At 48.9% G+C, this 23,382-nt stretch overlaps 1 protein-coding gene across 2 annotated transcripts in view; it reads left to right on the top strand.

The window, feature by feature from the left end:
* Nucleotides 1–20,636, top strand: part of CUNH10orf90 (chromosome unknown C10orf90 homolog) — a 220,397-nt gene extending 199,761 nt beyond the window's left edge. For both annotated transcript variants that reach the window (XM_045876318.3, XM_045876317.3), the window contains 4 exons: nucleotides 1,776–1,953; nucleotides 15,897–15,960; nucleotides 19,523–19,622; nucleotides 19,705–20,636. In XM_045876318.3, coding sequence (XP_045732274.2) covers nucleotides 1,776–1,953; nucleotides 15,897–15,960; nucleotides 19,523–19,622; nucleotides 19,705–19,743 — 381 coding nt within the window. In that variant the 3' untranslated portion in view covers nucleotides 19,744–20,636. The remainder of the gene's footprint in view (nucleotides 1–1,775; nucleotides 1,954–15,896; nucleotides 15,961–19,522; nucleotides 19,623–19,704) is intronic.
* The last annotated feature ends 2,746 nt before the right edge of the window (nucleotides 20,637–23,382 follow it).

Genomic DNA, 23,382 nt, shown 5'->3' with positions numbered 1-23,382 from the left:
GCATCAGGGCCTTCCATCCACACCGCCCCCTATGGGGCACGGGTCCCTCTGACCCCATCTTCAAGTGAGGCTATTAAGCTTTGGAAAGATTAAGGAGGTTGCCCTAAATCACGTGGCCATGAGCTCAAGGATGTGAAAGCTTTCATTTGGTGTCTGTTCCTGGTTGTAGAAGTAATACGTACACATTTTTTAAAGTTCAAAATCACAGAGATATAAAAATTAGCAAGGCAGACAACTCTGAGAAAGCTCCTGCTAGCAGCGTGTTGTATAATCAGGCATACGGTCTAGGAAAGGACTTGATAGGCCGTAAACATCCCTGCAGATGTGGGGACAGTGCCATTGGCCGGTCCCTGCACCCCAGGGTCTTTGGTAGGTCCATGGTAAGAGACTCATGATGCCCCCGAAACAGCCACGCTGGGCCAAGAGGCTGGTCCCGGGGCTCTCTGTGCAGCCCCAGTGTGCCTGGGACTGAGGGACGGTGCCATGGAGACCAAGTGGCCAAGAAGACTCCTTTCCTGGTACAGCTGCCAAGGCCACTTCCAGGACGCAGATGGAGCCTGAACTGCCCTCCCCGTGGGACCCTGAGCTCCCAAAGGGCTGGGGGAGCAGTGAGGCAGAGGAACAGTCTGCCATGGTAGCATAGCCATGCCCTACTATGTGCGGGGCTCAGGGCAGTGGCGGGAGGGCTACAGGGTGGGTGAGACCATGGCATCCAGGAGCTCACAGCCCAGCATGGCCATCGATGTGTATGAATCTGTTGTACGAGGTGGTCTGTGAGGTACCACGAGGCTCGGGCTGAATGGGGAGACCCGACAGAGCTTACCGGGAGAGCTGGAGTGCTCCGATGGGTGCAGCTAGGGTATTCCTCCAGGCAGTGGAACCACCTGAACAGAGGTTTTCAAGGAATAGCAAGTTAAGACCATGGAAGGCAGTGTGGAAAAAAACGTGGAGGTCCCTCAGATCCACCAAACCACAATGAGCCTTGGGTTTTGCCTCTGTCAAATGGGGATAAGTGTATCTGCCATTCAGAATCAATGTGGGGATTCCCAGAGACAATGGAGCCACATGAAGTGCATAGCCCGGTGTCTGACACAGAGTGGAATGCATCAGTGGTGGTATCTTTTTCAGTGGACCTGAGTATGTGCGTGGGTGGAGGGGATGTGATTGAGGGATGTGGCCGAAGTGGAAATACGGCCATGCAGACATCCCCTACGGAGCTTGCAGAACCAGTTTGCATAGGCAAAGATACTTTGCCAACTTTTTCTTCCTAGGAACAGATGTTCCTGGTAGCCAAGATGACTGTTTCTCCTGAAAAGGCATGTATTTCACACTGGGTGGATGATCTCGGTCTGTGTGTGAGGCGTCCAACCCCCAGCAGAAGCAAGTGACTCCTAGTGCCTTCATTCCTTCCCCACCCATGTCTCTTCGGAGTAGGGAGTTCGGGGCCCTCGGACTTCGGTCTGCTGGAAACCGACTGGATTGACGGGGAAGAAGGGATGGGTAGAAGTGTGCCACCTTGCTGTCGGTGGCCAGGCAGCCATGCTGCAGTGGGGCCCTGGGGGCTGGCTGGGGTCGCCCCACAGGACCTACGTCGTCAACATGCCTGTCACAGTCTCCACACGAGGCAGCGGCAGAAAATCGTGGTGTGCAGATGCGCTGTGGCTGTCGGTCTTTGAATGTTGTGCTTTTGATCAGCTTCTTGACCAAATCAGAGGGCTGTATCTCTTGCCCGCATCACGTCTATTAAAGATAAAATATTCTCTCGCTGCTGTTAGGAAGCCCTGGAAGTCCGGAAACCCCAGTTCATTTCTCGTTCCCAAGAACGGCTGAAGAAGCTGGAGCACATGGTACAGCAGAGAAAAGCCCAGCGGAAGGAGAACCTGGGCCAGAAGCAGAGTCTCTTTCCTGTCCGCGCCAACAAGAAGCAGTTCACGGTTCCCCACCCTCTTAGCGGTAAGCTACGGGGGGCTCGGGAGGGCAGGTGAGACTGGGGGGTCTGAGGGGCCTGGGACCTTCACCCACGGCGATAGTACAGATGATATAGCTCTGAGATGCCCTGGACTCAGGTTTGCTCCACGCATCCAAACCGCGGTATCATAAAGCCTGCTCCGGAAGCCAGCCCCTTGTGGGAGCTTCTAGAGGGCACTGAATTCAGCCGAACTAGCTTGGGACACAAATTTACCACTCTAGCTGGGAAAGAAGCCACACAACTGTAGCAGCCAGGGTAGCAAGTTCAAATTCTTGGCTCCTAACAGACATGTGCGAGCGATCCCCTTTGCCCTGTATAGATTGCAAAACAGATCTCAGGGTGAGAGGGTGACTCCAGCTTGTCTACATCAACATTCGTCATCTTGAAACCCTTTTCCTGCTGGGAGCTCAGAGAGTGGATGGCCAGCTTTCCAAACGCTGCAGAGCCAGTGTCGAGCTGACCCCGTGAGGGGCGGCATGCATACACTCGTTAGACAGGGAGTACTCAGGAATCTTCTCTGGGCCAGGCACCACGCTGGGAGCTGGGGATAGCACCGTGAGCCAGACTGGCCTTGATCCTTTCTTCCTGGAGCTTATAAACAGACTATTAAAGCAGCAAGAAAAACAAGAAGAGATGAGAGCAAAAATGGGGACATCGGAGCACATACGGATGGCCTGCCAACTCAAATCTGAAAATCTGGAGGCCTGGGGAAACCTCCCTTTTATTCCTTTGGATAGAGGAACAAGATCTTTCTTCCTAGGAAAATGTTCTGGCCCCCAGGAGGTGAAATCATGAGTATAAATCTGAATAAAAGTCCTTTAGGAAAATAACCATATTCAATAAAATGCAGCTTAGCAAACATTACAGACATTGTAGGGGAGCCTGGGTGACAGAGGACAAAGGGTGTTATTCCAGAATTCCTGCTCACCTCCTTGGCCTGTGGGCAGGCTGTCTCCTTCATCCACCCATGGTGCTGCAGGTCATAAGACCCCGGGCAAGGGTGCATCCTTCTCATGGCAGAGGATTTAGCAGAACACCTGCTGCTCCTTCCCAGTGACGTTTTCCAGTATGCTTTTTTTAAGATTTTATTGCGAGAGAGAGAATGAGAGACAGCACGAGAGGGGGAAGGGTCAGAGGGAGAAGCAGGTTCCTTGCTGAGCAGGGAGCCCAATGCGGGACTCGATCCAGGGACTCCAGGATCATGACCTGAGCCGAAGGCAGTTGCTTAACCAACTGAGCCACCCAGGCGCCCTCCAGTATGCTTTAAAAAAAAAATCAACAAAATGAACACGCAAAGACTTTCCCTCATTGAAAATGAGTCTCACCAGTGTTGCAAGCTGCTTAGCAGATCCAGGCTCGATTTGGGTGTATTCTCCTGGGGACTAAAATCTCTGGCTCGACAAAGAGCAATCTGGGTTCAGGTGCACACTTTTCAAGTCAGTAGGAGAACCGGCCGTCAGCCATAAGTGGGACCCCCCCCCCCGGGCACTTGGACGTCTGCGCTTGTCCTGGGAAGGGCTCAAAGGGTGCTCCTGATGTGTGGGCCACTTGGCCTTGACATTTTTGAAGATCCTGCCTGTTAAAAAGTGGTTAACAAATGTGTTGTCAACAAACATAAAACAGTGCCACTGTGGAGCTCAACAGATTCACATATGAAAAATGGCTTCTGATTAGCTTCTTTTTTGGTCAGATCCCTTTATTTTGTGTGGGAAGAAATGGGGACCCAGGGACACTCAGGAGCATCTTCTGTGTGGGGCCATTCCTCAGCAGCAGTGCTGGGTTCTTCATCCCCTGGGCCAGCTGCTTTCCAGCTATGCCACACGGTGGGTGCCAAATCCTCCAGAATTACCATCATCACCAATATTAGAGAGATGCCTGTTGGTTCTGCCTAGGGCTGCTTTAACAAGTGACCACAGGCCGGGAGGCTAAAATAATAGAAATTTATTCTCTCAGAGTCCAAGGGCCAAAAATCCAAAATGAAGGTGTCTAAATGGTTGGTTTTTTTCCTGGCGGCTCAGAGGGAGAATTCATGCTCTGCCTGGGCGTCCTCGCTTCTGGTGGCTTCTGGCAGTCTTTGGCGTTCCTTGGCTTACAGATGTATCACCGCGTTCTCCGCCTCCATCTTCACGTGGCCGCCTCCCCTTGTCTGTGTGTCTTTGTGTTCAAATTTCCTCATCTGAGAAGGACACCAGTCACGGGATCAGGGCCCACCCTCATCCAGTATGAACCATTCTAACTCACATGCATCTGCAAAGACCCTGTTTCCAAGTTAAGTCACGATCACAGGTTGGGTTGTGGGGTGAGGACTTGAACATGTCTTTTTGGGGAGACATAATTCTACCCACTACATTGTCCAACCGTGGCGTTTTCCCCTAAGCAGATCTCCTCACAAGCTCACATTCAATGAAATCTTTAAATGAAGTTCACTTTAAATGAACATCTTCAACTCGTCTATAATAAAGTGTGATCAGACCCAGTCAGTAGTTTTAAATAACCAAGGTACCTTTTTGTCCCCCCAGTTCTGAGGTAGCCCCAGCATGTAGGATGCTGTGGCCAGGACTTTGGGGCAGGGACTTTATGGCCACTCTGCCGGTCCCTGCAGTATTTATGTGTCGATGAGAGCTTTATGCTCCTGTTTGTTTGTGTTAGGTCAGTTAAAGCAGACAACTTCTGAAACCGGAGCCTCATGTAAGCTGGGGCAAGGGAGAAGGGAGTGTTTAGGGCCCCATTAAACAAGTCTACAGTACACATCTTGTCTTCAGCCTGTCTGCTGGCAAGATGATAAAAGCGAAATGCAGATGTTTTTCTTACATGCTAAATTTGTTAATAAATCAAATGCGTGAACGAGCTCCGGCTACAGCATCAAGATGTCCGTTCGAAGGAAGATGGGTCTGCTTTCTGAACTGTGCTAGCTGCCACCCATCATCAGGGTCTGTCCAGCAGTCTCGTCTTCAGCGCAGGTGGGCACTCTGGTGGCTGACGAATGCCTCGCCGGGCAGGGGCTGCCGGGACGATGACAGCGAGGGCCAGGGGGCCAACTCTGCTGCTTGTTGACTCTTGAATTCTGAGTGGTTTTCAAGGCTCAGGGCAGGGACACGCATGTACGTGCATGCATGCACGTGTGTGTGAGTTCACTGGGCTCCCTGTTTGTAGATGGGGATTTGCAGGACCAACTGAGACGACAGAGAGACTAGGAAGTAGCTGATAAAGGTCCTGTCTACCGCCCGCCTGTCTTTAACTGTCTCACCAGCTGTAGCTTAAATTCCCAAAGTCCGTACACGGGTACGTCTCTGTCCTTGCCCAGAGCCATCTGGGCCACCCTTGCGTGCCCAGGGCAGTGACCCGAGAGCTTTCTCATCCATCACGGAGCAGGCCTTTCTTGAGAACTCACTGTGAGGAACAGTCCCTGGTGGGGAAAGCACCTCGTGGGGAAAGCACACAGGTAGAAGCAGCACTTGGGGCTGGTGGAAGGCTTCTGCTGGGGAGACCTCCAAACCGCACGGGGGTGAGGCTGCGCCAGCCCATCGTGGTGCAGGGTGGTGGGGGGGGGACGGGATGCGGGGGCGTGAGGATGTCTGTTCAGCTCGGACTGCACTGCACAGTGGGGGGCCGAGGGCGAGCCAGAGGGGCCGCAGGTGAGCCCAGGAGGGCTAACAGGGATTATAAACGCTGCTTCCAAATTTAGCCTTATCCTGAGGTCAAGAGCTGAGGCAAGAGTGGCTCCAGGCAGGACAGGATGGGCAGGCCTCGGGCAGGGCGGTGGGATGCAGGATGGTGACAGATGGGATGGGTTTTGAGGTGGCAGCGTCAGTAGAGTGTGGTGACTGCTGCATTGTGGAGGAGAGAAGGTGAGAGCCAGGGCAGCGGAAGGAGGAAGGCGAGAGGCAGGCTTCGCGTGCGGTCTCTGAGGTTATGGGCTCTGCAGTCTCAGGGCCCCCCCCCCCCCCACGCCTTCCCACGTGAGGACTCTCCCTGCTCACTCCACGACAGTTACTGGGCTGTAGGCAAGCCTTCCCCGTCATCCCTACACAGCTCCCAGGGGCCCGGGGGTTGGTGGTGTTCAAAGGCCGACCCTAACCTGGGAATTGGGATGTTTCAGAATTAGTCATGCTTCTGCCTTACGGAATGAGTCTGGGCGGGGTGAACAGAGAGCGGTAGGTATAGCACCCTCAGGTGGAGGTGGTACAGCGCCTGCTGGGAGCAGGTGGCTCTGTACCCACAGGTGTAGGCATCCCTCACTATCCTCCGCTGACCAGCGTGTGGCTCTAGTCAGTTCCCGCTGCAGCTCCCCAGCCTCGCCCTCTTCATCGCTGGGAGTCCAGCCCAGAGCCCCCCTGGATTTCATCCCCACCTTGTGACCTGGACCCTTCCCAGCCTGACTCTGCCCACCCCCACCCTCCCCAGCTGGTCTCCTTAGCTGTCCTTCCTTAAGTCAGGGCCCCTAAACCACCTGATAGAAGCTTTATCTGTTTCTCCTTGTCTCTGCCCTACAGAATCCTGCCTCACCTCACCGGCCCAGCCTAAGTCCAGCCTCTTCCTTACCTCTTACTCCCAAGGCCATTCCTTCTGCTTCCCGTAATGCCTGACCTACTCTGTGTGGTGTAGAGTGCTTCGCTCTTTATGAATCATGGTTGCTAGTGGCAGCCCGTCGGGAACCTGGCAATGCTCACAGCCCAGGCTGCTGTCCTTCTGTCTCAGCTGTTTCTTCTCTGCCTGTCGGGATTCTCCTCGTAGCCCTCCCAGGTTGTCCCCCCTAACCTGCGAATGTGTAGAAAACCCATGAGGAATATCCCCTTCTTCCACGAAGTTCTCCCTGTTACTCCCATCCAGTCCCCTGCCCCCTTCCTCTTCCATTTGAGTGCTCATGACGCTTGTATCTCTTTGGATCCCCTACCTTCTTAGCTTCTCCGCTTTGGATTATGGTCAGGTGGGGATGCTAGTAAAGTCTCCCTAGATTGTAAGCGCCAATGGGCCCGCGCTGCACTAAACCACTCTGGGCAGCCCTGCTCATGTAGCAAAACAGACTGAATTCATCTGAATTGCATTATCCACACTTCCCAAGGTGATCCAAGTCAGAGCCATTCAGATCACGGACTAGTAGAGGAACGGAATTCTCCGGAAGGCACTGCAGAATTCCTCCTCCAGCAGATCTGCCTTCAGACTGATGATCTTGGCTGGAGCAAGTATTAAAATGAATTTGCATTCCCAGAGCATTGAGCTGGAGAAGTGACCCAGCAGATATGAGATGGCAGGGAAGTCATCGCAGTAATAAAAATGTGCTGTTCATCATGCAGCTAGCTGAGCCCCGGCCGTATTGTCCCTATTATTGCCTGGTCTGATCTTGTGAATGTTTTCCCATAAAACATCTGAATAAATATTTGGAGGTAGTTCTCCCAATATCACTCACAAAGGAATTTTTTAATGTGCTTATCAGATAAAAGTAATTGTTACTTCATCAGCCTGCAAAGAAAACAGTGGCATGATTTAGCTAAAAGTCTATTTCCCTGATTCAAAGATATTTACACGTATACTATTATGGTATCCTTCACAGGCCCATGATAAAGGTATTGTGTTTTTTCCTAAAAAAAAACATGGAAAGAAAAGACCAGTTTACGTCTGTTGGTTAGAAGGACAGTGTTATTTCCAATTAAAATCGTTCAAGGTGGAAACAGGAATTGCAGAATGGTAGGAAAAACTAATTTTATGGGAGATTCCTTTTCCCAATTGCCTGGATTTTATTTTCCAAATGATTTCCCTTTTATCTCACAATGCAGCTCAGTAGTAAACCTTGCAGTGACACTGAGGATATAAATCTACTTGGCAATGAGAAGGAAAGTTTATTCATCATCTGTAAATCACCATATTTTGTGGTTCTCTAAAAAATGCTGGCAAACCCTGGAATTGGAGCAAACAATGACTCTCATATCAACAGTTAATCTTTCAGACTTTCACTAACTGTTGCTGTTTTATGGTGAAGTGGGTGATTTGAGCCATTGTTAAAGTTCCTTTAAATGAGTAATTTAAACTTGCCATTTAACACAAACACATTTTTTTAAAATGTGGGGAAAATACACCAGGTTTTCTTTTTAGGATAGATTAAATCCTATTCTATAGCTACAAATAATAACTTTGAAAACTGATGATTATAACTTCTTTAAGATTTTATTTATTTGACAGAGAGAGGCATAGCGAGAGAGGGAACACAAGCAGGGGGGACTGGTAGAGGGAGAAGCAGGCTTCCCTCGGAGCAGGGAGCCTGATGCGGGGCTCAATCCCAGGACGCTGGGATCATGACCTGAGCCGAAGGCAGACGCTTAACGACTGAGCCACCCAGGCGCCCCTATGATTATAACTGTTTAAAGGCACTGATAAGTTGTGCAACCGTGAAGACTGCTAACCTTTGTTTGACCTTATTTCCCCTAAACTTTTTTTGACCTTGAAATGCTTTTATCCAATTCTTGAGAGTCCACTTTGAAAATATTGCTCTAGGAATCTTTGCTTATGGAAATATCTACCATGCTTTGCTAAGGAACCCCCAACTGGAGTTTAAGTCTGCCATTTCCCACAGAAACCTGGGACTGTAGAAAAGAGGTCTTACTCTCCTTACTTGTATCCCTTTGGTCTAGCAGTGCCAGGAAGCAAGGGTTGAGGTTCCTGGGCACCTCTGGGCAGTAGAGATTGGTGCCAACTTCACGATCCTGTGGTTGGCTTTGCCTCATTGAAAGCTTGTCCATTGACAGACCCTGCCTAACCTGTCTTCCGTGTAGGTTCCGTTGGCATCTGTAACAATGCCATCATGCTGGTACCCAGCACAAAGTCCATCAGAGGAAAGGAGCCAGTCACAGTCCCTTTGGAAAGTATGTCACAAATGCGACAGCGTGAAATAATAGGAGAAGGAGAGTCCTTGCCTGTGCCAAGAGCTTGGGTAGGAGCGATTCCGAGGAGAGGTGTGACTGATACAGGCTCGCCTTCTTTTGCGGTCCCCGTGGCTTTTATGAGAGCTAGCAGAGAGCCTTGGACCCCTTTGTCCTTTACTGGGTCTTTGAGGAGTAACCAGATAATACAAGAAATATTAACATTTGTTGTCTTTGGCCATAGGGATGGAGTGTGGATGGAAAGGAGCCAGGGGCATGGGGGCGGGGAGGAGATGAGGAAGCAAAAAGGGTAGAAGAAATCCCCCCCACCCTTGTCCTCTAGGGGTTCAGTGCCACTTGGGAAGAGAGCTGGCCTGGCAGACAGCTGAAAACCAAGTCTAGAATCACATAGGAAAAGACCCCGAGGAAATGGGGAAGGAGGGGCTTGAGCAGCTGCTCTTGGTCTGAGAGCAGGATAGAACCAGGGATTGCATAAAGACTGCATTTCTCTCCAAAAATGCTCTTCATAGACATGTTGGACTTGGGGATCTGGTTCCTCTAGCTGGGGGAGCTGAAGTTGCCATCCCCAGGCCCCGTCTGCCCATGCGCATCAAGGGCTCTCCCATTATGAAGATCTGCGGGGAGTCTCATGGGTTGCTGGTGTTCTTGGTGGGCCCGTTGTCACCACCACCGCCCCTGCCCCGGCTCTAAACTTGAGGATGAATCTCTGATCAGGAGCTGAGCTCTCCATGAAGAGATCAAGTCACTTCTTTAACCAGGAGACTTCATACTTTACTTCTCAAATTGAGCATGCAAACAGAGAAATAGATATCCCTGGAGACCTCTGGTTTATTCTTCATTTCTTTTCTTTTTTTAAAAAAAATTTTTAAAGATTTAAAAAAAAATTATTTGACAGAGAAAATGAGCGGGGTGGGGGGTGGGTGCAGCAGAGGGAGAGAGAAGCAGACTCCGCGCTGAGCAGGGAGCCCGATGTGGGGCTCAATCCCAGGACCCTGGGATCATGACCTGAGCCAAAGGCAGATACTTAATGACTGAGCCACCCAGGCGCCCTATTCTTCATTTCTTAATGGTGTATGCCTTCACCTGAAGGATCTGAGAGCCTCGCTACATTTCCAAAACTTTGACATCAGCATCTCTCTTGTGTAGCTGGGTGGTAATTGGCAAGAACATCATTTTCACATCAATGCCAGCATTTCTGCTGTGTCTACCACCTTCCAGGCCCCGGGAGCAGGCTGCCTACCAGGTGGAACTGTCATTCAGAGCGGGATTCCCCAGAAGGCTCGAAGCGATCTGAGAAAAATGAGAATGTTTATCCAGCACCAGATTTTATCATCACAAGAGCACTTCAGAGGCAGACAACCCAAAAGCCTTTCCACAGTGCAATGTGTACCATTTAATTTCTGGAGGGCTAATTAGTCCAAGCTAGACCACTCTGCTCTTGCCTATGTCCAATAAATTAGAGGTCCCACTAAAGTGAGCTGAATAGAAATCATGTGCAAGTAATTGGATTTAACTCTTCAAAACCATGATGTAATTACTCCAGTGACAGGATGCTCAGCTGCTCCTTGGCTCTGAAGCTGGCATAGTGGAGGGCCTTTTGATCTCAGAATACACAGATATCGGGGTCCTTTTATAGGGGACAAACTTCGGAGATTATCCCCCCAAATCCACACCTCATCTGCATTCCTTTTGGGAGGCCCAGTCTTTAATAGAAGATGCTGAGAGGTGTAGACTTGGTATCTACACTCCAAAGTGGTTTGTTGTCTCCCTGCTGGATTCTCTCCAACAGGCATCTCTTGGTTTTGGTATTTCTAAGGTGGGGGAAGCAAGTACCTGAAGGATTCTTCAAAGTGCTCAGGGTGACTGCAGAGAATGTGCTTCTGGGAGGGCATTGTAGTAATAAATCCAGGGTGAACTTGATTATCATTTAGATTACTTGTTCAACAGGGAAAATGAAGCTTTGCAATCAGAGCTGTAGATAGGGCTCTGTGTGGAGGGAGAAGAACCCCAGCCCCCCAAACAACCAATCATGCTGGCATCTAGGTGACCCTTGCTGCTTCCTGGCGACACCGAATGGGTGTAGATGTGTGTGTTCACACATGAAGCAGGTGAGGGTCGTTAATAAACACTCACGTGTGTTTACAGAGATCGACGGGGTATCGGGACTCAGCTTTTGCTCAGCTACTCGCCCAGAGCAGCCTCAGAGGCACCAAAATCTTGGTAGCTGGTTATTGGCTGACTTTGAAAGAGGCAAGGGCTTAAGCATGTCTGGCTTTGCCAAATTAAATTATCAACAGGCCCTGGGGCTTGGATACAATCATGAGCCAGACACACACAACAGATTCAGGCGGGAAAAAAGGATTTTCCAGAAATACATAAATGCGCAATTTACTTTAGTAATTTTATTGAAAAAACTGAAAACAAGCCTCAAACCTCTTCTATTTGAACATTAACGAGAGGTAAGTACAACCATGGTTCCCTTTGCTCTCTGTGAATTGGAATAACAACGCTTCAAGGAAAATCCATAAAAGACCAATAAGCAGGCTGAATATTGTTCTCACCACTCTAATTTCATAAAGGAAGAATTTCCTTCACAGCGAATTGATAGATGTGATTTTGCTGTATTTTTGAACAAAGCGCATGCAGGATGGTTTCTGTTCCTTGAAATGAGGTCCCATTGGGTCCTGTTGCACATATGTGTGCTTGGAGAACCATCTCTTGCTGCAGGCAGGTCCCAGTGGCCCTGCTGCATTTCTCCCCTGGGGTCACCCTTCCTCCAGCCCGCTGTCTGTCTTTTTTGAGATTCAGCTCAGCTGCCTCCGGCTGCAAAGTCTCCCCGGCATGGCTCCTCCCCCGGAGGGCTGACCACTCCCCCAGGAGCCCTCCACCCCATGCAGACCCTTGGTCCTGGCACCCAAAGGCCTTACTTATGTGGCTCTCACCCTGGGCTTTGAGCCCTTAGTCTTAGTTACCTTTGTGTCTCTACTGCAGAGCACCAAAGAGGTCAGCAAATGAGTGGTCGCTCCGGCCTGCAGTCTGGGAGTCATCCCGATCCTTTTCTCCCAGCCCACAGCTCACTTTGCACACGGGCAGTGTTGGTGAGGCTGGAGTCCCCCCACTTCGCCCTCTGAGCACGGCCATCTCTAGTCTCCATCTCTCTTACTCTGAAGGAAAACTCCTTCAACAGGCTTACATAACCCAATTCGGATGGTTTGCAGTCTTGGTACACAGTGGCGTAGTCTGGAGATTCTGGTTCACGTTTCCAGTGCCTGCATCGCGGTCAACGTCCCCAGGTGGTTGTCAAGCATACCTGGGTGGAGAATGTTGCTGTCTTTGATCTTGTGTCACCTGCTGGCCTGACTTTGCCTCGAGCCTCATTCCTTCGCTCCCTCACTCTGTATCCAGTGTGGCCCTCATTGTTTCCCCCTACCCACCCCCCCAGCTCCAGTTCCTCCCACGGCTGGTCCCTTGGTCATTTGGGTTGTGCTTTAAATACCTCCTCCTGGATTGAGCCCCACATCGGGCTCCCTGCTTAGTGGGAAGCCTGCTTCTCCCTCTCCCACGCCCCATGCTTGTGTTCCCTCTCTCGCTGTGTCTCGCTCTGTTAAAGAATGGGGTATCGGAACTCGATACCCCATGCTCTGTTAAAGAAAGAAAGAAAATCTTTAAAAATAAATAAATAAATACCTCCTCCCCTGAAGGGCCCTCCTGACCACCCCAGTCCCCCTTTACTACGTGGGCCTGTTTCGATTCCTTCAAAGCACTTGCCTGATATGTTGTAGCCAGTTTGTTAATTATCTGATCCCCCCTCCCCCCAACAAACAAAGTTCACGGTGGTAGGGTCTTACCTATTTTTTTTTCTTCTTTGTTAATTATCTGATCCCCCAACAAATGAAGTTCACGGTGGCAGGATCTTACCTATTTTTTTTTTCTTCTGAGCATCCCCTGGTGATACAGGAGTTGCTCATTAGATGTAGGAGGAAGGATTATAAAATAAGTAAATTTGGGGTTGGTCTCCTGGAAAGTGGACTAGCGCTCACCAGGGTGCCCAAAATATGGATTCTGCAGTACGAGTGGGTGTCCATGTTCTGAGGGGAAGAGAATGTGAGGACAGGGCTGGGCTATCTCAGCTTGACACCCAGCTCTGCCACTCACTCGTTCACTTCATGAGTCTGAACAGGAAACAGCCCTTTGTTTTTTTTGTTTTTTTGTTTTAAGATTTTATTTATTTATCAAAGAGAGAGAGAGCACAAGTGGGGGGAGCGGCAGGCAGAGGGAGAAGCAGGCTCCCTCCTGAGTAGGGAGCCCGACGTGGGACTTGATCTCAGGACCCTGAGATCATGACCTGAGCCGAAGGCAGAGGCTTAACCAACTGAGCCACCCAGGTGTCCCAGGAAACAGCCCTTTGAACTCAGGGTTCCCCAATCCTAAAATAATAAAAAATCGTTTGCATGTCACAGGGTTGGTATGAAGATCACGTAGGGAAGCATCCAATAAACGCTAGGAGTATTGTTATAAATAGTAACGCAGACCCCTCAAGTCTGACACGCCGTTCCCTTCCCCGTCCCATGCCATTCTCTCCTCCAAATGCCAGAGAGGGTTCCATTTGCTCCGGGGAGGTTGGGAGCCTCCCTCCAGGAGGGTAGAACCGCTGCTTCTCTCCTTCCTCCTCACCAGAAAGGTCTCACTACTCATCAGACGGGTTTGGTGGTGTTACAAAAACTCAAGAGTCAGCAACCAAGGAGCACCAGCTGGGGTGAGGCTGGCCGTCTTGGATGCAGACCTGCTTGTTTGGCACCTAATATGGGCGTCTCTGCCCCGAATTTAAATTTCTGCTGAAGCACAGCAGGCCACGAAGAGTTCAGAAAACAAAACAGTGGAGGTGCCAAAGAGCTCACATTTGCTTTTGTTTTCTCTTGGAAATAAAACCAAAGCTTCATTGTGGTATCAGGTGTTCTAAAGAAACAAACTTAAAAAAAAAAAAATCTAATTTCCCAAAGTAGACCACATACAATTGGATTAAGATACAAACTATGTTTGTAACATTTTTATTCCTTTAGAGCACCATTATCTGTCTGGGTTGGCTGCACCCTAATCTTGAGTAGCTCCTGAAGAATGCTAATCCGGGCTTGGGTCTAATTTTTTTGGAGAGGTTCCTTCTCCTTGCCTGAGTAGGAGTCTTCAAGCAGTCACAGAACTACTTTCCCAAGACCTGGCTGCCTTAAGGTGGCACCCCATTTCTCTGGGAAAGTCATCAGGATCTTTCTTTCTTTCTTTCTTTTCTTTCTTTTCTTTCTTTTCTTTCTTTTCTTTCTTTTCTTTCTTTCTTCTTTCTTTCTTGATTTTATTTATTTATGAGAGACAGAGAGACAGAGATGGGGAGGAGAGGGAGAAGTAGGCTCCCCGCTGAGCAGGGAGCCCTCAAGTGGGGCTCAATCCCAGGACCCTGGGATCATGACCTGAACTGAAGGCAGACGCTTAACCGACTGAGCCACCCAGGCGCCCCCATCAAGGCTCTCCACTCCGGGCTGGTCCTAGCAGGAGTGAAAACCAAGAGTGTGCACTGGGAGGCATCTTGGAAATCTTCACGGTGGTGTTGACTGCTCCTTTCTCTCATGCCTTTCCAAACGCGAAGGACATTTTCCTTTAGCTGGGAAAATTCTATTGATTTTTTTTTGTTCCTGTCTCCTACTTCTCCTTTGAACCTTGTCTTTGAAGTTAAGTAATGGTGCCATTTTTTTCTTTTATGTTAAATAACTAGACAGAATACAAGCTCAGCCACTGTATTGTTTCCAGTTTGTAAATCCATAGCTGTGTTTTGTTTCTCCAGTGGGGAGAAATTTGTTAGTTTCCCTGTCTCTACCCCACCTTCGTGTATATTCATGGATAATTCTGCAAGCCCGAAAGTCTTGTGTGGCTCCACTGGAGTGCTGAATGAGGGGACAGGCTGATGTGGAGAGATTAATGGAAATACATGGGGTCTTCACTGGGGATCACAGGGAGCCCATGTCAACTCTGTGATGCTTAGCTAGGATGCTGAGTTGTCTATTTGCTTATGCTCAGTGGTGGAGGTGAACTGGTCACCTACAGGTGTTCCAGAAAGTGTGGCAGCTTCTCAGATGCACTCCATGCAACACATACCCCAAGAGCATTTTTGTGTGACAGGCTCTTGGCCAGTCTATAGGGCTGAGAGCCTTGTGGGAATTTGAGTTATTACAAAAGGGTATGCACACTATTTTTAAAAAATACATACTATTTCTAAGTGTGCCATCTATAAACATCACTGTGATTAGTAATATGTACTCACGTTGGAAAACATTCCGGACTCATAGTGATTTTCAGCCGCGTGTACTTTCTCAAGGTACACTAGACAGACATTTTTCCTATGTTGCTGTCCATTGCATTTTCTGACTGGGAAAGAGCTAGTCCTCTGTGAGAATGGATGCAGAGGTTGAGTGTCCCTGATGGAGGGTCCCGGTTGTGAGTGTCCACTTCTGCTCTCAAAATGCTCTGGGGATAGCTGGGAGATTTCCTTGTCCTCAGAGGCACCAGGAACCTAGTGTGGAGATCTTCCACCTGACCCCCAGAGCCCTGCACCCAGGGTGACCCTGAAACACAGTTTAGTGAGGTCTGAAAGCCAGGGTCAGAGCCCCCACCCAGGACTCAGAGTGAAAACCCAAGTACGGACTCCATCCAGGGGATGCACCGTAACCTAGCTCCTGCATCCTCCCTGCAGAGCACACTGTAATAGTTACTACCTGAAGCACGCAGAAGGGTCACTGTCTGCAAAGTATTTTAGATGCCAGCCTTGTACTTCATGCCTGTATTTATTGTCAAGACCAATCTGTTGGTTGTCAATTTCAATATAAGCGTTTCTGGTGTAGGAGTGTCTACCGAGTCCTGCAGTATCTGTAGCAGGTTGGGGCTTACACTATTGATCCTATTGACTAAGGATCAATAACAAAGTGTGTACTAAGTCCACCACAGTGTTTCTCTAGAAATGTGCGATATCCATACTTTCTGAAATTAATCCTCTTTCTATTTCATTCCAGATAACTTGTTCAAACCCAAAGAAAGATACATTTCAGAGAAGGAGATGCACATGCGATCTAAAAGGTATTTGGTTATTGTGTGAGGTCGAAAAATGTGGGGAGAGGTAGGGGAGGGGTGGCTTCTGCATCCAGGCGCTGTCCAGAGGGGTCACTATTCCCAGGTCCACCTTTAATGTCTGAGGTCTTCTTGGCCGTGAATTTGAAATGCTGGCTAAAAGAAGTGTAGCTGTCCAATTGCACCTCTGAATGTTAATGCCGTTCTTGGAAAAGCCTTAGGAAAGTGGCGGGTCTTGGATTCTGAACCGACCTAGTAATTGGTCTCTAAGAGATCCCCAGACTCATAATGGGAATGCTTCTGCACACTCTCGTCGTCTCTGTGGGCAGGTGCTGTTTGTCACTGGGCACCTTTGAAGGTGATTTTATGAGGAGGAGAGAGGTGGTTTCTCCTGAGGGCCTTGCCAGTGGCAAAGCCTGCAGGGAGGAGTCCAAACTTGGGAGCCCATGGCATGTGGGAGCCAGCAAAGCCACAGAGGGCCACACGCTGGCCTTCCTGACGCTCCGTCCCCGGCCGGCTTGGCGGCTCTGCTTCCCGCAAACTCTCCCTGTTCTGCTTGGCTGGTTGCTATTCTAGACTCCTACTAATTCTCACCCACCGGATCACACAAAGGCGGTCATTCTTTCTGAGCCCTGGCCTCCTAACCAGAAGGTAATACCTCAGCAATGTTGGCCAAGTTCATGCAAGAAAATGTCATGAGTTTATAATAAAGTATCTAGCACTGGGAGGAACTATAATAATTAAACCCAATTGATAGTGTGCTTAGAGAAACTACTGAAATGGGAGGAATATGTTTCTCCACAGTCCAGGCACAAAATCTCTGCTTTTAGGATCGTTTCCATGATAATTGGCTAACATTGATCATCTGCAAGGAGCCTCTTTATTTATTTTTTATTTTTTTAATTTTTTTTTAAGATTTTATTAATTTATTTGACAGAGAGAGACACAGCAAGAGAGGGAACACAAGCAGGGGGAGTGGGAGAGGGAGAAGCAGGCTTCCCGCTGATCAGGGAGCCCGATGCGGGGCTCGATCCCAGGACCCTGGGATCATGACCTGAGCCGAAGGCAGATGCTTAGCGACTGAGCCACCCAGGGGCCCCAAGGAGCCTCTTTATAAGTCAAAGAGGGGAAATGAGAAGGGGAGCATCCCATTAGCGACCTGATTCATGGCCTTCTAACTGAGGGTTCTGAGGGTCCACTGGGTTTTCAGACTTGCTGTTTGAGACTTGCAGAGTTGTGTGTACCTCATGCCAGAAGTATTCCTTTTTCAATTTACTGAAAAATTTCAGCCAAATCTTCCCCTCCCAGTCCCCAAACCCAAAGCTGTTATTACAGAGACTCGCAGTTAAAATACTAGATCTCAACGCAGCATTCAGGGTCGACAGGATGGCTGACCCCGCAGCTTTCCAAAAGAGGAAATGGAGGCTCAGGGAGGATGCAGGAGCTAGGTTACGGTGCATCCCCTGGATGGAGTCCGTACTTGGGTTTTCACTCTGAGTCCTGGGTGGGGGCTCTGACCCTGGCTTTCAGACCTCACTCATCCACAATCACTCTGGAGCTTTCTTTTCTTCTGTATTCTTTGTTATTAGTTGTATTGTTAAATCACATTTTCATTTTAGAAACTCAAACAGTAGAGATAAAGCTGAAGTCCCTCCTGGCTGTCTTCTCTCCCACCACATTTCCCTGGGCCCAGTCCTTTCTCCAGAGACCCACAGTTATCAGCCTTCTGTGTATCCTTCCCGGCCTTTCTCTCTGCCTGAAAAATAGACTTTTATTTGTACATCAACAGTTATCTAATTTTTATTCATAAATGGGATCATACTATATGTATTATTTTTCCGTAGCTTACTTTTTTTGCTTTATAATATGTCTGTGAGGTCTTTCTGTGGCGAAAGATACAGATACAGATTTTCCTCATTGCCTTTAACTCTCTGCTGTGTGGTGCCTTATATGGGTGTACCATAATTTATTTAGGAAGCCCTTTTAACAAAATACTGCATCAGAAGCTCCAGGAGTGAGACCTAAGCATTTGTATCTGAAACTGCCCACATGATTCATATGGTCAGTATCAGGAAGATGGTCTCTATGCATCTGAAGGGATTTCCACTGTGAAGCTTTGGGACATTCAGCTTTCCTACTGATTCCTTATGGTCCTCTCCCGGGCCCTTTCTTGAATAGTTCCTGGATATGGCAACTCTGTGTTCATTGATTCATTCAAACCATATCAATGGAACAAGCATTTCGCAGACACTTTATACTATGTGGTTGGGGGACAGTGTTACATAGAGTGAGAGTCCAAGGTTCGAATCCCAGCCCACCATTAGCCAGCTGAGGGACTTTACAAGAGTCTCCTGACCTCACTGGGGCTTGCGTTCCTCAGTCGTATTGCGGAGGACATTACATGCTTCTTTCAACTGCTGTGAGGATTGAGAACATTTATGCCAGGTGATTAGCCTCGAGCTCAATAACCAAGATAATGTCACCTGCTAATATTGTCCTCATTTATATTTTTATACTTTGTTAATTATTATTATTATTATTTTTTAAAGATTTATTTATTTATTTGAGAGAGAGAGAATGAGAGACAGCATGAGAGGGAGGAGGGTCAGAGAGAGGAGCAGACTCCCTGCCGAGCAGGGAGCCCGATGCGGGACTCGATCCCGGGACTCCAGGATCATGACCTGAGCCGAAGGCAGTCGCTTCACCAACTGAGCCACCCAAGCGCCCCGTTAATTATTATTTTAAAGGTAGAATCTATAAACAGATTTTGTCTGACTTTCAGACATGAGAGAAAATGAAAAAAAAAGGTGTTTGTCCATGTGCCATAAATAGGGCAACCCCAAAGCTCAGGCTGCAGTCCCTCCATCGTGTCTATGGATTCTTGCAGAAATATCATTTGGCATCCGGACACAGTTTCTATTAAGAGGTAGGAAAGAAGGGTCCAGAAGAAGGTCTCTTGGTCCCTGCTTGTAACTTGGAAACTCCTACTAATTTTACACCAGGACAAGAACACAATACTTATGCCTGAGATGTATCTGGAAGCAGTTTACTTAGGAAGGCAACAGGTTAAGAGGTAAACACACATTTACGTGTGTGTTATTCCAGTATAGTTCCTGCTACTTCCATTTATTTGCTGCTCCTTTTCTAAGTCATAGGAAGGCTTAAAAAAACATGTAGCAAAAAGGTATCTATCGGGGGCAAGTTTACACAGAGTGGGAAAGCAGTCGGTTTGGAATCTCCCACTTGATGCACGCAAGTCATTAATTATCTCCGAGAGTGGAGGGGCAGAGAAGTGCCTGCCCAGTAGACAACTGGCCTCTGAGCTTCGTCCCGGGGCGGTGGGGCGGGGGCGGGGGGAACTCTGCCTGTTGGCGCCGTCCCTGCCTCGGCGGCCTGTTCTGGAGACTGTCAGGGCAGCCCTGGGTCTTGGCGTCTCGCTGATCTGGGATGGCCCGTCTGCAGCTGGTCTTGTCTTTGAAATGGAAGAGCCTGCTGACAAGACAGGACACAGATCCACCCCAGGCACATGGTGTCTCGCTACCATTCAGCGTGTTTTCTGAATCTGTTTCAGAATCTATAATAACTTGCCGGAAGTGAAAAAGAAAAAAGAAGAACAAAAGAAAAGAGTGATCTTACAGAGTAACAGACTGCGTGCTGAAGTCTTCAAAAAGGTAACGGCCTGGCCGCCAGCAGGTGTGTGTGGCATGCAGATGCTGAACCTGACCTTGACGTGTTTGTCTCCTGCTTCCCTAGCAATTACTGGACCAGCTCCTTCAAAGGAACGCGGTCTAACCGTAGGCTGCCCTGCTGACCCACTCCCTGGACCTGGGATGACTTCAAACGCTGGATCAACCATTAAACTTAGCATTATCTTCATGATATGAAACACTTACTTTACTTTTGATTTTTTTTTCATAAAGGAAAACATAGCTTCCTGAATTGCTTGCCCAAACCACACAGAAACAGTAACCCTTGAGGAAATGGGCCAGCAGACCGTGGAGGGGTGACCGACGCGATATAAACCACTAGATACAGTCCCCTCAGTTCTCCACTTTGGAATTTACCGTTTGCTTCTGATCCCCCCACCCACCCACCCACTGCGCCACCATTTCCACCGAGACAGAGAAAGGCCTTATACGTTCACATGGGCCTAGATCCTAGGGGGTTATTTTTCTTCATCAAATTTTTGGGACCCACATCTATCAGTTTTTAAGTATCAGTCCCAACTTCTGCCGGTAGTCCACACTTTGGGTCAGCGCCCAGTATGTTTAAATACTCTCTGGATGTGTTGGCCATGTAATGCTGGAAGCTGACCTTGGAAGTAAGCGGGTGCTCTGAACAAGGGAGCGTGCAGTCTGTGTGTCCGCGACCCAGGGTGGGCAGAGCCGTCCTCACGACCACACCCCACACCGAGTGCTTCTCTTCATTTAGAAAAAGAGTCCATTTCCACAGAAGCTATGAGAGCGGAATTGGTGGGGGAAAAAATTACAGGTGACTTCAGTGTTTTCTGCACAGCCCCCTCCTCCCAGGACCAAAGCTGTGTTGCTGAAAATGGCCCGGTGGCTCCCACTCTGCCATTTGCTCTTCCAACGCTGATGATGTTCATGATTTACCAGTGTGTGTTTGGGGAGTTAAGAACTAACTAGTTTTTATCAAAAATGGAAATAAATGCAATTATTACAAAAATGGAAGTATCGCTCCGCTCTATATTCCGCGTTATGAACTGAGCAGCTGCTGTGGATGACGTTCGGTGAGAACGCTGTCGTGGCCCGGCGGGGGCCTCTGACCCCTCTTCTGCCACCTTCTCACCACCAGGACACCCGGGTCAGGAGCCCCGGAAAGCAGGCATGAGAGAAGCAAGGAAACTGAAGAGCAAGGTTTAGGATCCTGAAGGCCTCGCATCTCACTAGGAATTGCCCCAGAATGAGGAGGAGGTTTGGGGGATTAAGCAGGAGCCCTGTTGACACCTCTGTCCCCATCCCGAGGCTGTCACTCACCTTCCCTCCTCCCAGTGCTGCATATGCCATCCCTTTTCTGGAATGCCTTTCACTTTCTTGTCTATCAAAAAACTGTTTAAAAACTCAGCCTTGGGGTTCTCTCCTGACACCTTGCCCACTGCCCTGCCCTCCAGGATGAATTGGTGCTTTGCCCTTTGGGCACATGGTATCAGGCCCTGCCAGCAGGAGATGATGAACAACATGGTCCGGACTAGACTCCAGATTCAAGTCTTGGCTGCATTGCTCCCCAGTCTCTTGCCCTCGGGCTAGGGGATCGGTCTGGATCCAATCAGGAGAGAGAAACAGCACAGTAACTTGGCTGGGAAAAGTGTAATGTATATAATTACTTACCATAAAGGGAGTGCAGGAACGAGGGATTGGCTAGTGAGGAGAGGAAACCCGAAAGCATGCAGGTGGGGACAGCCCCCGAGCAGCACGGCCCCATAAGGAACATCCCCTCCTGCCCTGAGCTGAGATCCAGACAGGATGTAGCTTAGCAGGTGGCAGGCATTCCTGTGGTGTCCTGCTGTTGGATCTCGTTGAAAACCCTCCCTCTGGAACTTGCTGGAAGCCAGCTCTCTAGGACACTTGTGGGCGGGGGGTGGGGGGATGTTACTCTGCTGCAGTGCCACCTGAGGGGCGAGGGGGCGCCCCCTGACCCACAGGAGCCCGCTGAGCAAACGTCCCAGACCTAGGAAGCGGCACCCTTCTGTCCCGCCGTGTCTCTGTCTCCTTCACCAACAAAGCTTAGCGTTGTGCTCGCAAACAGAGGGAACACATTTAGGGGACCTGGATCCATTTCAACAGAGGAGGCAAGAAGGGCAGCTTTGCAAGGGCAAGATCATACCACCCAACACTGGCGCAGCCCGCTCCTTAGCCTGGCCTCCGTTCCCTCACCTATAAATAGGAGACAACTCTAGCACCTCCTCAAGAGGTTGCTATGGGAATGGATCATCAGTGTGAATCAGGTGTTTCGAAGTGTGTCTGGCCCAAAGCAGGCACACCAGAGTGTTTCCTGTCACCCAGATGCAGAAATGGAGGCTGGAGTGTCTTCGGGAACCCTTGGGCCCAGGGGGCGTGAGTTGTCCATTCCCATCATCCCTCAGCTTGGCATTGAGAACATGCGCCAAAAAGACCATTGACTCCGTGGATGTTGCCACAGCAAAAATCAGTCCTACAAACAGGATGCTTTGTAAACTTTGGCTTTCAAGCTCTTCTCCCACTTAGAAACAATTTCAACAGCGTGGTTTATGCTTACCCTTAAGGGTTAATCCCAGCTTTCTTGAATTCCAAGATGGTACACTGAATTTCTATTCAGATTTTTCACGCTCTCTTAAATCATTTAAGCCAAATCTATGAGCTTAGTTCAGGCCAGTCTTTCTCAGTGCCTCACCTTTTCTTATTTTTCTTTCCTATCTTCAGAGAGTTTCAAAGCTTTTCCTAACCAATAATTTAAATTCAGGGCCCAACCACTTCTAGACTGTTCTGTGACACTTTCTAAGTGGGTTTATGTCACCTAGCAACCAAATATCTCAGAATTCCTGGATGCGGCCAACTTCCCAAAGTTGCTCATGAAGAGCTTACCCCCTCTGCAAAGCGGATGCCAAGTCTTAAAATCTAAACAGTAAGTAAAAGTCAATTTGGGATCGAATGCCCTTGAATGATGTATTTCTTTTTTTAAGTTTTTTTTTTTTTTTAAGATTTTATTTATTTATTTGACAGAGCAGGAGAGCACAAGCAGGGGAGAGAGGCAGAGGGAGAAGCAGGCTCTCCGCTGAGCAGGGAACCCAACACGGGTCTCCATCCCAGGACCCTGAGATCATGACCTGAGCCGGAGGCAGTCACTTAACCAACTGAGCCACGCAGACACCCCTTGAATGATGTATTTCTGAGGACATTTCATAACTAAGGCCCCCGAGGTGGAGTCTGGGTGAGTTTGTGATGTCTGGCTCGAGCCGGTCTGTGCTCTGGGCAGCGAGCTCAGGACAGGGCTACAAAGGAAAGTCCTGGTTTCTGCTAAACTGAATTTCTTCCCCTATTGTCGTTATTTGTTTTGTAATGCTGATGAGTAAATTTGGATTCCCAGCATTTCCTTTGTGTTTTAATAAGATTATAACAGAAATACAATAGTGTTATAATGATATTTCTCTCAGGAACTGGTGGCCCAGTTGCTGGATTCTCTTCTTAAAATCAGACTTCAGGAAAGACTTTAATGATTTTGAAATTCTAAGTAGAATCTACCTTTGTAATTTCAATAATCAAATTTTTCGTTTGGGAGCTGATTTCTTTACATCTGAGCGTGTTTGGGTCCTGGCATTGGAACGATTCTCCAGTGACACAAGCAGGTAGCAGGAGTTGAAGATTTGCAGCTGACAGCTCATGAGCTCGAACCGAGCAACATTTGAAATAATTTGAGGTGGGCAGCCGGTAACAG

Source organism: Mirounga angustirostris, unplaced genomic scaffold (genome assembly GCF_029215605.1).
Source record: "Mirounga angustirostris isolate CCGP_5_RB_7025 unplaced genomic scaffold, mMirAng1.0.hap1 SCAF_6, whole genome shotgun sequence".
Lineage (NCBI taxonomy): Eukaryota > Metazoa > Chordata > Mammalia > Carnivora > Phocidae > Mirounga > Mirounga angustirostris.
The sequence above is the reverse complement of the archived record's forward strand: the minus strand, read 5'-3'. Positions and strand labels throughout refer to the sequence as shown.